At 37.6% G+C, this 16137-nt stretch overlaps 3 protein-coding genes across 3 annotated transcripts in view; 1 reads left to right on the top strand and 2 right to left on the bottom strand.

The window, feature by feature from the left end:
• Positions 1–12115, top strand: part of LOC116293750 (uncharacterized) — a 25721-nt gene extending 13606 nt beyond the window's left edge. The window contains exons 16-26 of the mRNA XM_031701210.2: positions 5628–5826; positions 5912–5988; positions 6082–6274; positions 6738–6874; positions 7000–7185; positions 7404–7487; positions 7638–7703; positions 7785–7865; positions 10165–10423; positions 10559–10783; positions 11115–12115. Of these exons, the coding sequence (XP_031557070.1) occupies positions 5628–5826; positions 5912–5988; positions 6082–6274; positions 6738–6874; positions 7000–7185; positions 7404–7487; positions 7638–7703; positions 7785–7865; positions 10165–10423; positions 10559–10783; positions 11115–11527 (1920 nt within the window). The 3' untranslated portion in view covers positions 11528–12115. The remainder of the gene's footprint in view (positions 1–5627; positions 5827–5911; positions 5989–6081; positions 6275–6737; positions 6875–6999; positions 7186–7403; positions 7488–7637; positions 7704–7784; positions 7866–10164; positions 10424–10558; positions 10784–11114) is intronic.
• Positions 648–2395, bottom strand: LOC116293756 (uncharacterized). Its single transcript, XM_031701216.2, has 2 exons — positions 2242–2395; positions 648–1426 (listed from the first exon to the last, which is right to left on the bottom strand). Exon 2 carries the CDS (start codon positions 1365–1367, stop codon positions 1041–1043), a length of 327 nt encoding a protein of 108 aa, XP_031557076.1. The 5' UTR covers positions 1368–1426; positions 2242–2395; the 3' UTR covers positions 648–1040.
• Positions 12052–16137, bottom strand: LOC116293755 (PACRG-like protein). The gene is made up of 6 exons (XM_031701214.2): positions 15682–16137; positions 15404–15468; positions 14837–14927; positions 14229–14363; positions 13896–14084; positions 12052–13709 (listed from the first exon to the last, which is right to left on the bottom strand). Exons 1-6 carry the CDS (start codon positions 15922–15924, stop codon positions 13653–13655), a joined length of 780 nt encoding a protein of 259 aa, XP_031557074.1. The 5' UTR covers positions 15925–16137; the 3' UTR covers positions 12052–13652.

Here is a 16137-nt window from a genome sequence, read left to right as displayed (position 1 = left end):
GGATGGAATCTCAGTGTTTCACTCATCTTCCAAGTTATATGTTAACTCTTCACCTGGTCCATCCTGAGTGCTTTTTATGACTATCTTTGTTTCAGTTGTATACCTATAATTACCGCCTTACGAATGCATACGACTGAATGGGTTCACTAGGTATTCAGACAGTTATGAATCCATGGAGCTTTAATCGGATCAAAGGCTAAATTTCTTCCATTGTCGTTGATCCTGAATGTTAGTTGTTGTGACAATAAAAGGTACGCAGTCCGTGATTCATAACAAACAGCGATATACTTTATCTCGAATGAGCGAGATCACGAACGTTTATCAACTCTCACTTACGAACACTTCTCTACTTATCAATGAATACAGCCAAGATATCACGCTTTCTTTCTCTAATAATCACAAAAATTGGTGAAGATTTTATGTCTGTAATGTAAAAATAACTCCCTGAAGAACTGTCTACTAAAAGGGGTTATTCACGGGTTGTGATGGTGACAGGAAATATTGCAGATAGACCAGTCGGTGTGGGCTGTTGTTTATATCTTTTTTTACCAATGGTCAGTATTTTTTTATTATTTATTATTATTATTTCATTTAATTCAATCTCGTTTTGTTTACATATTGTAGTTTAACTCATTCTCACTCAACCGTACAATCAATAATACTTTATTGTTTTTTTTTTGCGATTCTGCATGCTTATTTTAAAACAATATTGTTATTATTCTCAGCCACTAACTCTAGTTGTATTCTATGTTGCAGTTAGGATAATCATCTGGTCATCAAACTATTGAATTGTCTATTAATGATTAAATGATCGCCGTACAATATGCTTTCAACGTTTTTTGTACATTTGGGTTCATTTTTTTTACACCTTCTGAATTACTAGTGTTCAATGATAGATAACGAATAGGTTGTGGAGCAAAATCAACAGATGTTTAGGCACGTTATTTATTGTGTTATTGACTTTCTGCAGCAGTATTCAGCTCCACTGTCACAGTCTCTAGTTGCACAGCTTCCTCCGTGGCCGTCTTGTTTGATGTGGCTTAACAGTGCTGTAAGATCACCGCAGTTGTCTCTGTTTGTTGCGGAGGTGTGTGTATCTGCACATTATGCTCTCTTTTCTTGTTTTCATCACTATCTGGTTCATAAGCACTGTTGACTCCAATGTCTGTAGGATTAATAGGGTCTAGTGGGACTCTAAGTTGCTGGAACTCTCGTCTTGTGCGAGGGTACAGCAGTGCAACACAAGTATGATCACGTACAGGATCATCAGAGCGACAAACGAAGTAGAAGATAATAAGAACTAAGGCAATAATTGCTACTACGACGATGGTTGCAATCACTCCAGGAGACAATCCTTCTAGTGCCATCTCTTTAACCTCCGCGCTAAGCACTTCTCTTGAACGAGGGGCTGAATGCAATCGAGTTCCTGTCAAGAAATATTCCATATATTGTTTGTTGATATGTATTCGGCATATTCCTATCTAATCAAGATAAAATGATTGATTGATTGATAGATTAACTTTTTGAAACCGAACAGAGCGCATATTTTAATCGCGATGGCATCTCTGAATTCATTTAATATAAAATGTATACTGAGCAAGACTTAAGTGGTGTAAACAACAAAAAGGGGTATGTAAATATTATGCAGAAACTAAACGAAGCTGGCTTTTTTAGTTATGTCTCCCTTTGTTACTTTGTAGACCCCGACATCACGAGATCGGGAACTGCTTTCAACCGCCTCAGTTTCGAATTTATGACTCCCATCTTTGAATGACTGGCGTCATTATACTTCGTAACTCTTATGTTATGGAAGAAGTGTTCAAAGGCTAATAATCGTATGATAAGGTCCCTTTAATTTTGTCATATTTATCTTCGAATGTTTTCACGATAACACTATACACAGAATGAACGGTTTTCATGTAACAGAATAATAAGACATTTACTCACAGAGTGAAAGAGGCTTGAGCTTGGTACAACTTTTGACGCTGGATTCTAATTTTATCGAATATTTTTTGACGAGTAAAAAAATTAATATCGTCAGTCGGAACAGTCGGATGGTCTTAGCAAGGGCTGAAATGCTAATGAGTTGTGGGTCAGCGATTATGGGCAATAATATGTTAGTCAGAACTGGACTTTGATTATTGGATTATTATAGGTGGCAAGACATGTTGCACCATGGGAGCCATTCTCGGTAAAAACAGCACAACATATATTCTATTTATAGTAAAAATACGTACATACCGACTTGCAAAGGGATGTAATACCACTGAATATTGACCTCGGTTGTTGTAATAATCTCTAGATAGGGTCCTCTGGATATAGTTGTGAGATTAAAGGCATGAAGGTGTAAAGTCTTCAAGCTCTGGTTGGATTGTAATCCCGTAGTCCAGTTCAGACCCCCACCCCACCCCCACTGGTCCGTGTTTAGTAAGGCTTCTTGTATGTCCTGTTCCGGACCTCCAAGACAGAATAACTAAGTGAGGTTTAGATAACCCATTGAGGATGTTCAGTACTTGACTTCTTTATCTACTTTATATTACATTCCACCTGGGTCAAACATTCTAGTTTCTGTTATAACAGGTTATAAACATACTTTACATGTTCCGTAGGGGGAAAATATCTTCTCCCTCAATGAAGCATTTTATTCCCCAAACAGCGTTGTGTATCACTTCACGTCACTCATTTTGTCGCACTAGAATAGTAGCTATGTCCCACTACGAAACAATCTTAGCAACATCGAATTTCATCATAACCGCGGTTTCTGTTGTTTTTTTTAAATAAATTTGTCATCACTTATCATCACCGCAAGTACAGCAGTGGCGCAGATCAACAGGATCGAACTGAAAGCATGTGAAGGTGCTTCTGGCAGCCGCTATACAGTCCATGTATGACCCCAGAGCACAGCTCTAACCAGTTTGAATTAGTCAGGGTTGATTTGAGAGGAGGGAGGAAAAACCGGTGGACCGGAAAAACCCTCGGGTCAGAAAGAGAACCAACCAACTCAGCCCACATGGGACGACTGGGATACACAACCCGGACCACAGGGGTGAGAGGCGAGCGTTTTACCCCCACGTGATCCCGACTACCCAGCATACTATCGTCCTATAATTACTGACTTCTTTACTACATGTCCATTACAACCCGTTATTTTATCATGAATAATGTCGAAAAGCGCCCTTTCTCCAGTATAGGACTAACCAGAGTTAGACCATGTTCTCGTATCTATCTAGCTTTATACTTATTTTGAGTTTAAGACCACAAATTTAAAAGTCTCTCCGCCGGCTTTCTTTCGTTCAAAAAGTAGGCTGTTCACACGCTGTTCACACACCATGCTTTGAAGCCAAAACAATGTTCGTTAATTTTTCTAAAGCTCTTTCAGCTCTATAGTACTTAAATAGAATATTTTCCATATGTACGAATCTTCTATTCCAGTTCGATCATTTCTGATCAAAGGTTAAACTGAGTACCACCAAAGATTGAAATTCAACACGCATTTTCTCGACTGACTACCCCCAGGCAGTTGAACTGTGGTATTAGTAAGGTAATATAAGAAATGGGATACCATGTACGATGACAGCTCAATGGATTGAATGGATTGATGGATGTGGGAAAAAGAAAGACGAAATAGAGTGGCACAATGGATGGATGGATGAATGAATGGATGAATGTATAGTAAAGACGTATAATGCATCTATTACTTCATGCGTGTAGTGTAAAGATGGTCAAATACAAGACGAATTTTTGATGCATGCAAGTGAAATAGGCCTGGCATTAGTATATTTAATTACGCAGGAAATTCCAGGTTTTGTACTTCCTTCATCTGTTGCTCGTCTTTATACGGTTACACCAACGTTCTTTCAGACGACCTTCTCTTTAAATAATTTTTCGTTCAAGAAGCACTTAATCAAAAAGTGCGTCTTAACGAATAATGCGTTTGTGCCCCGCGTCTTCATACGTGACGAAGTTAGAGATAAAAAGAAACAGCAGAAACGTTCGCGCAAGTCTGTCCGAACGTATTATGCGTTTTTAGTATAAAAGCGGCCAATGAATGAATGTAGTGGTTAGGAAACAAAAAATCCTCAGCAGAGATGCTATATTGTCCAATTAGAGGGAAGAACACTTGACGTATAGTTTATAAGGCACTCAATGCAGATCAAGTTGTTACATACCCTTCTGTTACTCTCTTCCCAGACCCTACAACTATTACACGGAACAGTTTGGACGCGCGATGCTCTGAGAAGCGATTGTTTCTTGGCGCTTTTCCATGTGTGTTCCGGGTCAGTTGCTTAAACGTTTGTTACTATATTTAGTTATATTGGAGATGCAAAGCAGCCTGACATGATTAAATATACAATTGTTCACTGTATACATGAATAATATAGCTAGAAACTGATATTTTGGCATCCAGCCATGGCTCAGTACTTTGCTGACTATGAATTCTCTACATCAACAACATATTTACTCTTCGAAAGCATGCTTTTGAATATTTCAGTTTCTTGGCTAAGTTTCACTTTTTCCATGATGTAAGAAGTATGGAACATGGATAGGATGTTAAGAAATGTGGAGTTAATGTGACTTTAGATCGCATGTGCTAATATATGGACGCTTTGAATAGCACTAATGTCTGACACAAGTTTGTAAAGTCTACTACAAAATTAGATATAGGACCACTAATAAAATACGGCCATCAGAACTGATGCATTGTAACAGATGCTGTTCCTTGAATCTAAAGTGTTGAGCATGTAAATTTATAGCCAAATGTTCGGTGTTTCATTGTCATTTTTCATTATCTCGAAGTTTTCCTCGTCGGGTTTCTTGAGAAGAGATGGTGTGGAATCCGAATTTTTCTTGTCCTCAAAAAGTCTTAGTTCTTTGTGCTTTCGACAATAATATATATATATAAGAACAACACATCCGACAATGATCATCAGCACTCCATAAGACGTTAAGAACGCGCCATAAGCATACGCAGTCTTGAAGCTTACGGTACACATAGTATCCTGTATACAGAACGAAGAGAAAAAGAAAGCAATAAAGAACGTCCACTTAGTCATGTTATGGTAGATTCTTAGTCACTTGTTCCTTCTACTTAATTCTGTGCGAGAACGGTGAACCTTACAACTTGTTACAGAAAGTATTAGTTATCTTGCGAGGCATTCGAGGTATTTCTCGAGGTGTTTTCAGACCTTGAATGTTAAGTGAACAGTATGTTGTATGTTGCATGAGTAACCAAGCGACTCTTTAGTGAATCTATTAATCCTATTCATCATGTTAATTGCCGGCTTCTATTTTGTCATTCTCTTCGATGGCTAACTAATCACAGTGGATGTGATCGTGTCACGTTTTTTTCATCTAAAATCAAACAATAATAAAATCAAATAAAAGTTTTGAAAATTTATCAACACCAAAACATGCAAAGAACCTCAAAAAAAGAATGGAGCTTGGTCCTTTTTTCTCTCTACGCGCAGCTGGTAAATATGGGACGATACCATTGGCGTTCCACAAGAACGAAGCTGGGTCCCTTTTTTCCTAAAAGTTAATGCGAACGTTGAGTTAAATGCAATCTACCTAAGTTGTGCTATCATTTTATCGTCAGCATATGACGACACATTGATTCTCTTTTTCAGATAACAAAGAGAATAGTGACCTTGTACGTTGATGATATCCTGGCCATCGAGACGTGTGGAATGAGTGAAGATGATATGGTCAGCGTTATAGGACAAAATATAACGAGACATTTGATTGGTCGGTATAGATCTGGCGAGGTGATTGGCTGTCGCTTCAACCCTGGTAGAAGAGAAAGATGTAATATGAGGAATTATGCAGGTATGGACTTATTATGGAAATATTTGTGGTGACGCATGCGCAATCAATATGATTTTAACATCAACAAAACGTCTTTCAATTCAAGGTAATAAAGTCCAACCATGTCCTGCTTTATGTAAAGTCAAAGATAGTTATACTGGCTGTGAGCTAACTTCAGAAAAGGTATGTCACTTTGATGTTTTGAAACTTAACGTTATTATTTCCTGGTAGTTTCACTCGCTACATCTTTAACATAATGATGTTTGTTTTCTTCAGATGGGGCTTCGGATTAGTGACGTCATTATACTTCAATCTTTGTTGTCATGGTTACACGATCGAATAACAACAGCCATCAGTCGTTTTGATTCGGTGCCGGTTTTCCATGGCATTAGTGGAGAGTTTGACCGACAGTCTATTCTTAGTGAGTCGTATTGTCAGAATGGACCAACCTTGGACGGCAGTAGTCAAGGTAACTAACTATCTATCTATCTATGACACTGTCCATTGTACTGTCTATCATACTGTCTATCATACTGTCTATCATACTGTCTATCATACTGCCATTAGGAGACTATTGGTTTTCTTTACATTTGCGCGCAGGTCCTATTCTCTCTCTCTCTCTTTTATAATGATAATAATTTATTTCTTCTATTCCTCAAAAAACATACAATATGATGTATTTCGCATTACCATATCATAATCTAAAATTAAAAATAAAAACATTTGAAATTTGAAACTTAATAACATTAAAAACAATTCATAAAATGTGTAAAAGTGTAATGAAATTAAATAAGATATGTATAAGTTATTTCTCTTGATAAGTTCATTAAAGTGTTCATTTTTAAACATGTCACAAGTGAGGGCCCAAGCTGCTTCTTACATCATAAAAACTTGATTTGAATAGAATATCGTCATGTCCTGATCTGTTGCAGGTTTCCAACAGCATTCACTTGGAAATGGAGAAGAGGACTATCTTAGACTTGCACAGTCGCTTGACGTGTCACTTGATGAATGTTCAGCTGATCTGGAAGGGAATCTCAACGCTCAAGATAAACTGTTAGCTTACAGGGTATGAACAATCACAAAAACACTAAATGAATAACACAATTTCAACAATAACAACAGCGTCAACACTAGCGCAAGTGACAAGTACAGTAACAATGTAGCGAACAATTTTTAAATCTTTTTTTGCAGTTGAACGAGATATTCAAGAAGATTCTGCACGAGCTTCTTAATCTATCATTACCATCATTCAGCATAAGAAGGCGTCTTCAACCTGCAATTGACTTCTTACGAAGACGTTTGACCGCCATACATAGAGTAATGCTTCGAGATAGATTTATGGTGTTAATCAGACGTTTATTGCGGCACGTTGTCCAGGTATTTCCATAACCTCTTTCTCTTGCTATCCTTTTTCCAAACAAAATCTTCTGTAAAAATAAAACAAAAGATATCATGCATTCTCTTGTTATCATTTCCTTTTCACCATAACAAAAAAACTTTGAGCTGCCATTGTGTGAGGTTTCTCCATTACTTGCTTAAAGTAATGATTTGAGAAGCCAAGGTCATTATTTTAACGAAATTTCTTTTACATGTAGGATTTTGAAGAAGAAGTTGAACAGTTGAAGGAAAGACGTCCAGGTGCCTCAGAGCACGCAGGGCTTCTAATGATGTCACTTGCGGTGAGTCTGATCGAGTCACTCCTCTGTGATCTGACTTGCGCATGCGCACAGATTCGTTTGAAACTAAAAGCAGCTACGAGGTTGAATTCATAAAAAAAATGTTAAATGTTTGATTTGTCTCATTAACTTGGTTTTCTTTTTCTTCTTTAGCATTTGATGCAGCTTTTCCACAATCAAAAACAAGGACTAAGCTCTGAGGAACTTAACATAGCCACGGTATAATGTTTGATCCGATCCCGCTAAACACGACACGCTTTAGACATGCAGTTATTGATTTTTATTCGTCTTGCCTTTTAGGAAACGGTTTCTAAACATATTGAGTTATATACAAGTTCTACTATTAGACTGATTCGATTGTACCAATGGCTTCGTCAACAGGTAATAAATGAGTCCTGATCTTGAACATATCATCGCCACTACAACCATCGTCATCACAGTTTTCCTCGTGGCTCGAGATCGGCCTTGAGGCACTTCATAACTATCAGTATCATCATGATTATCACCACTAGCAACACCATCATCATCATCAACACCATCGTTATCACCAGCAACATTATCATTATCATCACTAGCAACACAACAATCATCATCCCCATTATCACCACTATCACCACTATCACCGCCATCGCCATCAAACATTGTCACCATCACCATTAACATTACCGCCATCGCCATCAAACATTGTTACCATCACCATTAACATTACCGCCATCGCCATCATACATTGTTACCATCACCATTAACATTACCGCCATCGCCATCATACATTGTCCCCATCACCATTAACATTACCGCCATCGCCATCAAACATTGTTACCATCACCATTAACATTACCGCCATCGCCATCAAACATTGTTACCATCACCATTAACATTACCGCCATCTCCATCAAACATTGTTACCATCACCATTAACATTACCGCCATCGCCATCAAACATTGTTACCATCACCAATAACATTCCCGCCATCGCCATCAAACATTGTCACCATCACCATTAACATTACCGCCATCTCCATCATACATTGTTACCATCACCATTAACATTACCGCCATCGCCATCAAACATTGTTACCATCACCAATAACATTGCCGCCATCGCCATCATACATTGTTACCATCACCATTAACATTACCGCCATCGCCATCATACATTGTCCCCATCACCATTAACATTACCGCCATCTCCATCAACATGTTACCATCACCATTAACATTACCGCCATCGCCATCAAACATTGTTACCATCACCATTAACATTACCGCCATCGCCATCAAACATTGTCCCCATCACCATTAACATTACCGCCATCGCCATCAAACATTGTTACCATCACCATTAACATTACCGCCATCGCCATCAAACATTGTTACCATCACCATTAACATTACCGCCATCGCCATCAAACATTGTTACCATCACCAATAACATTGCCGCCATCGCCATCAAACATTGTCACCATCACCATTAACATTACCGCCATCTCCATCAAACATTGTTACCATCACCATTAACATTACCGCCATCGCCATCATACATTGTCCCCATCACCATTAACATTACCGCCATCGCCATCAACATGTTACCATCACCATTAACATTACCGCCATCGCCATCAAACATTGTTACCATCACCATTAACATTACCGCCATCGCCATCAAACATTGTCCCCATCACCATTAACATTACCGCCATCGCCATCAAACATTGTTACCATCACCATTAACATTACCGCCATCGCCATCAAACATTGTCCCCATCACCATTAACATTACCGCCATCGCCATCAAACATTGTTACCATCACCATTAACATTACCGCCATCGCCATCAAACATTGTTACCATCACCATTAACATTACCGCCATCTCCATCATACATTGTTACCATCACCATTAACATTACCGCCATCGCCATCAAACATTGTTACCATCACCAATAACATTGCCGCCATCGCCATCAAACATTGTCACCATCACCATTAACATTACCGCCATCTCCATCGTACATTGTTACCATCACCATTAACATTACCGCCATCGCCATCAAACATTGTTACCATCACCAATAACATTGCCGCCATCGCCATCATACATTGTTACCATCACCATTAACATTACCGCCATCGCCATCATACATTGTCCCCATCACCATTAACATTACCGCCATCTCCATCAACATGTTACCATCACCATTAACATTACCGCCATCGCCATCAAACATTGTTACCATCACCATTAACATTACCGCCATCGCCATCAAACATTGTCCCCATCACCATTAACATTACCGCCATCGCCATCAAACATTGTTACCATCACCATTAACATTACCGCCATCGCCATCAAACATTGTTACCATCACCATTAACATTACCGCCATCGCCATCAAACATTGTTACCATCACCAATAACATTGCCGCCATCGCCATCAAACATTGTCACCATCACCATTAACATTACCGCCATCTCCATCAAACATTGTTACCATCACCATTAACATTACCGCCATCGCCATCAAACATTGTTACCATCACCAATAACATTGCCGCCATCGCCATCAAACATTGTCACCATCACCATTAACATTACCGCCGTGAAAAGAAAACTTTTCACAAGTGTTAAATGATAACGAATGAAGATTTATTCACTGCATTCTATACGTCATTCATACTAGATGGTATCACTGGAACGAGAACAAATAGGAGATGGAGATGATTTCACGTCATCTGTTAGCACATATTCACATCACAGTAGTAGTCAATCCCCTGCTGATAACCTAATTGAGGCCCTTCGTTCTGAACTACACGCCACAAGCAAGTGTTTTTCTGGTGCAGCCTTCGTGGAATGGGTTCAAAATTATGTACAAAAGAACGGCTATGACAGCCTTGGAGTGTGTATTGGCATGACTGAAACAGACACTGGAATTGAACTTGGTAGGGATTAGTAGGAGTAGCAGTAGCAGTAATACTTGCAGCAGAATTACAGTGTGAACGTTTTTTTTGTTGTTTTTTTTTTTCGCATTTAACGGTTTTCTTAACACTTTTCTTGACGAACTTATGTTTTCTCAGGCCAGTATCTTTTGGAAAGAAATCAACTTGTTTGTGTGCGAAATGCAGAACCTACTACATTAATAAACGCTGAGGAACAAGCAGACCGGGAAGCAGACACAGAACAGCCAGCTTCTAGTCTTGTGCAACAAAGAATGTCACGTTCCTCAAGAGGAGCTGTTGTTATGGATGCAACTACGCTGCCATCCAGGATGACAGTAAATAAAATCACAGTACAACAACATAGTAAGTTTGTTCAACATGTACCCTTCCTATTACAGCTGCATTCTAAGGCTTCTTCTCCTCTGAGTAAATCTTGAATATCTTTGATATTTAGAGTTTCCTTGCATCACATGCTATCTTCAGTACACATTCTCTATGATATCTGGAGGTTTTTTCCGTACTTAACGTTACTTTACCTGACCTCATGCAATAAAAACCAAATGATGTTGCATGGAACAAACTGCTCATTCGAGTGCTACTGCAAGAGACACCATAAGATTTCTCATTATCACTGATATCAGTATTTTGCTTTATTTGCTGGCTATGACCTAAATTTTGATGGATTTTTGCACAGATTCAAGTGGCTCACGTCCAAATTCATCCCAGTCAACCTCCCAACGCTCCACAGAAACTTCAAGCATGTCTGATCCATTGGATGAACCAGACACACAAGGACTGTTAGATTCGGTGGATGTCATCCTGCGACAATCAAGAAGCAACCAATCTTTAGCACTGTTATTCTATAACAGTCCTAATGTGTTTTATAGTTTCATCAGTGACGATGAGGGAAGTGGTGGAGAACTAAAATACAAACTGGCATTTCTTGATAGATTTTTAGTTGGAGTCAAACTACAGCATATTGTTTGTGCATTGTATACTAGAAGAAAGCATGATGAAACAGCCAGATTCTTCCTGAAGAGATTGCCTATCAATGAAGTTGCATATGCTCTAGGCTACAAAGAAACACCTATCTGTTTTAATATTTGAATATTTTCCTCTTTCCTGTAGCTCTCGACAAAGGAATCTTCTTTAAACAGTTTTTATAGCTAAATCATTTAGTTTTATAGGATTGTCTGAGTCTTTTACATAAACAGTTTTTTTAGACTTTAAAATATGATGATCTTATATTTTGATAAGTTTTGAATGGTTGGATAATTCTAAAAAGATTGTTTTATTCTTATAAAAATTCTTATTACAAGTGTCCAGCGTTGATTGTAAATAATGCATTGACAGTATGAAGTTAACATTGCTCCAAGCGATGCTCAATATTATCATTCTTATTTCATGGAATTAAAACTGTTTACTGTTATAGATCGTAGGTTGGTAAAAAAGGTAAATTATGACAATATTTGTAAAATTTTGACAGACAATTATTAATATATTAGTAATTTAGAATATACTTGCACCAAGTTGCACCTGCTAGCAGACACATGAGGCAGGGTGTGAGATAGGTTGCGAGGCAGACCTCAGAGCAGAAAGGACTCTTAGAAAGTCCAGTGTTAAAACAACACTAAAATATTGAAATTTTTATTTAATTCACACAATAATTATGGTAATAAAATGTATGTTTACAAATCTTTGAATTTTAATTTGTATCTAAATAATTTAAAGTCAATTATTCTTTACCATATTTTCAGTCAGAGCCTTGAGTAAACTTTACCTTCCATTCAGAAACACATTGTATTGTGACATGATTGAACCACACATATGAATGTTTGTTCATGAGTTTAGCGTGAATGACATACAGTGCTCTTTCATTTTACATGGCATTCTTATGTTATGTAATGATACAAGATAAGCAAGTCAAAAGATACTCTACCTTCTGAAACATTCTATTTACTCAAGGTATGTATGACTTAATGCTTCTTACCCATTTTATGTTGCTAACTATCTAACATGGTTTAACAGCAGCAAATCACTTTATTGCTAACACTTATGTCTTACTATGATTTATCTCAACCAAACCTGTGGATAGGATGACTCTGGTGCTGAGCTTGGGGCACATCTTTTTTTCATTGTTTTCCTTTTGTTTTGTGTTTCAAAATACTGCCAATGACAAATGAGTCGGCCAGTGAAATGCAAAACAGCCTCCCAGGTGCCCTGTCAACTGTGGTTGGGTTATATCCCACTTTTGTTCATCGACAGCCCCTTTTCACCTAGACCCGGTTGTACAAAGGGTGGATAGAACTAACCCATTGATAAATCCTATTCAGTGGATGCATGTATTGGATAACAGCATCACTTTATCCTTTGGATAAGGATTTATCTGTCGGATAGCACTATCAACCCTTTGTACAACTGGGCCCTGGCCATTATGCAGCAGGTTCACACTGTCTTCATGCACACAAGATCTCAAATGATCTTTTTCTTTTAGAAATACCAACAGATATACCATTGGAATGTTTGAATGTGTAGTGTATTCACATTAGGTAATGAATACAAACACATATTAACAGAGGTATAAATGATACGAACCCAAAATTGGTGTTGGGTAATTAGTAGGGTGTCATAATATAGTAGACCCCTTCAGCACTTTTGAATGCAAAACAATAGGTTCCATTTCATAGGAGACTTTGTTTTGTCCCCCAGATCGAGCTGCTTTGACCTCCATGCAAGGGGTCTATAGCTCGTCAGTAGGTTGTTGGTACTGTAGGTTGTCAGTAGGTTGCCAATAAGTTACTGTTATACCTCCAAATTTATTGAACCTTGAAACGACCTCTAGGCAGATAAAAGTGTAATATAAAGGTAGGACATCATTATGTAAACTGTACCCTAACAACTGATTAGGAATTCATATTATTTACACTTCCCGTAAACATTATTTACATGATATTAAATGCATTCAGATGTGCATCTTGTTTGGATAATTTATCTCATTATCACACTGGATTCCAATATGGATTCCAGTGATTGATTTGCAAAAATATATAATAACTATTTACACTTATTAATAATAAATTAAAGTTGTTACATGCAATGATTTCTTGAAAAAACGTATTGCACAAGCATAATGTTCCAAACTAAAACCTTAGTCCTGCCATATATATTTTCATTGAGACAAGTTTCAAAAGAAATCATGGTTGTAACAACACCTTTATAAATGAGCCTCGTGCTATGAGCACACTGACTGATAGGTTGGGATCTTAAGCTTGATTATCGGTAGACTGTCCTGTGAAGACCAATAAGAGTGCATTATATTAATATTAAATCCAGGTAGTAAGTACATTAAATGGGAAATTGAAGCCACCGCAATAGTTGGCAATGCCTTTATCACTACACTTCTCCAGTGAATAAACCTTTCAAAACGTTCAATGTTTATTCACTCACAAAGATATGCATTTATGTATGTACTAACCCTTCCACAATTTCTTTCAATCTCTTGTAGAGCATATACTATTCTTTCTTTGAGTGTTTTATCCATAAATCTCCTAGAAACATGTGGTAAAAGGGTCTTGAGGTGAGGAAGAAGGGTTTCTCCAACTACAGAACTTAGCTGAACCAGTGCATTGAGAGCAGTGTCAAACACTTGAACATCTTGTGAGGCCTGCAGATGATCCATAAACAAGGTAAAAACATGTTACCAAGCTGAATAGGAAAGGTAGAAGAGGAATATCTCCTTACTTGCAGGTCAATACAGTGATAACAATTGGCAGATAAATCTCAGAAAAGCAAAGGGTATTTTTCTTACCAAGGCAGCCCTTAGAGGAAGGATTAACTTAGGAACAATTGGCACAATCCTAGAGCTAGCATCTTCAATATTTAACATATCCTTGAATCCTTCACGTGCTACAAAATAATAGGGATGCTTTGTCTCTCTTAGTCCCTGAAAACAAATGAACAAACAAACAAACAAACATGGTTGATTGCAATTCTAAAAATGATTATGGATACAAAAAGTTAATCATCAAATATAGCTCTTTCAAAAAATGTATAAGGTGTGATGGTGAGCGATTCAAAGACCAAAAGGAACTGTGGCCATATATTTAAACATGAATAATAAATTATTGAGGTGTTTCATTGTTTCGTTAACAACTAACAACATAACACTAGATATCTCTGCAATAACCTCTGTGTTATCAACAAGAATAATAAGAAACGCCAATGATTCCATTCCAGCTATTCTTGGATCTTGGAAAGACCTATCTCCTATTGCTTATTACCTATCAACCTTTTTTGAAATAGCTAAAATAAGTAACAAACAATGTATAATAATAATATAGTGTTTGACACTAGGTTAAACATAGATTTATCAATTCCAACCAATCCATTCATGTAAAACAACAACAACACACTTACCTCAGCTAAGGTTATAAGAACAGGATCAAAAGGAAGATTTTCTGGGGATGTATCCCAGAGTAATTTGTGTTTCACAGATCCATGCACTAATCTGTTCAGGAGAATAAAACAGAAAAATTCATATAAACGTATATATATGTCTGTAACAATTACTAGCTTGGAAGCATGTTAAAACATGAGTATTATGGAATGTTTAGGGCATCCAATAAAAAGGAGCTTAAAACTCTAGTAATTTTAAAAATATATGAGCTTTTCGTGTTAACAAAAAGTGTTAATTGATCAAACTCGTTAATAATTTATCATTCTTTTTGTACAGGATGACAACTATGCATAAAACCTAAATCAACAAATGTCTGTACAGTGAAACAATTTACCAAATGTAAGCACACTATTCGTACAATCCTATACTAAACCTGTGAAGTTTTAAGAGAATAATATTATGTGCAATTTCGAGCTTCAGTCTACAGTGTATCTTGACAACCTCGATAGGGTCTTATAGCCTGTTGAGAACCGTGTGCGACAGGCAAAAAACTCAATAAACACAAAAATATTTATGTGTATATCTACCTGCAAGGCACTCCACCGTTAGCATAAACAGCAGCAAATGAAGATTTTGGAGTCTTGTCGTTAAACTGAAAGTAAATTATTCAACGTTTTGTTGACAACTTTTCGTTTGAGGTTTGATGTAAAACAACGACAATATCAGCTAATTTAGTTAACTTACTTATAAACTTACAAGAAAGAACACAAGAAAATGTTTACGAAAATCATTCGAAGTGATAGAATTTTCCTGAATAAGGACTAAGTGTAGAAAGCAAAATGACAGCGACTAAAGCTCAACTTACCGGGTCAATAGTTTTTGGGTTCAGTCTGTCGGACGGTCGAGCAGTGCTTGTCTTTTCCATTGAAAAGGGAGTCTTTGGAGCCGAAACATGCCGCTTCGAAGTTCCATCCGAACTATTTAAACGCTTTTTAGATTCAATCCTCGATCTTGAAGGAGTTTTAGGAGCAGAAACGTTGGGAGAAGGAGTCTTTTTAGCTCGAGAAACAACTTGACTTGGCTCTTGTCGCACCACACTCGACGCCATTACTGGTGCAATGTGGTAACAACGGGGGTAGGGTGAGTACGTTTTTGTCTCGCTCACGGAATCCTGGCTTTGAAAACTGGATTTTATCAGGTTCCGCACAAATTGGTTCCCTTTATCTTTGCTTTATTACACCTACCTTGCCTGAACTCAAGTCAAATTTCTTTCTATTATTCCTTTGGATAAACACGCGCTGTACAGACTTCGCTGTTCAAA

This window comes from Actinia tenebrosa, unplaced genomic scaffold (genome assembly GCF_029948245.1).
Source record: "Actinia tenebrosa isolate PJP-AT-01 unplaced genomic scaffold, QUT_ActTen_1.0 PGA_scaffold12__29_contigs__length_12842862, whole genome shotgun sequence".
In the NCBI taxonomy this organism is placed as follows: domain Eukaryota; kingdom Metazoa; phylum Cnidaria; class Anthozoa; order Actiniaria; family Actiniidae; genus Actinia; species Actinia tenebrosa.
This window is presented reverse-complemented; position numbering and strand designations above follow the sequence as displayed.

What these genes read in the sequence shown, in the direction of transcription:
- LOC116293756 (XM_031701216.2), bottom strand. Translation starts at nt 1,367, where the DNA reads ATGGCACTAGAAGGATTGTCTCCTGGAGTGATTGCAACCATCGTCGTA.
- LOC116293755 (XM_031701214.2), bottom strand. Translation starts at nt 15,924, where the DNA reads ATGGCGTCGAGTGTGGTGCGACAAGAGCCAAGTCAAGTTGTTTCTCGA. An exon ending in TTCCTCTAAGGGCTGCCTTG is followed by an intron (nt 14,085 to 14,228) that starts GTAAGAAAAATA and finishes GATCATCTGCAG; the next exon opens with GCCTCACAAGATGTTCAAGT. An exon ending in TTGAAAGAAATTGTGGAAGG is followed by an intron (nt 13,710 to 13,895) that starts GTTAGTACATAC and finishes TGGTCTTCACAG; the next exon opens with GACAGTCTACCGATAATCAA.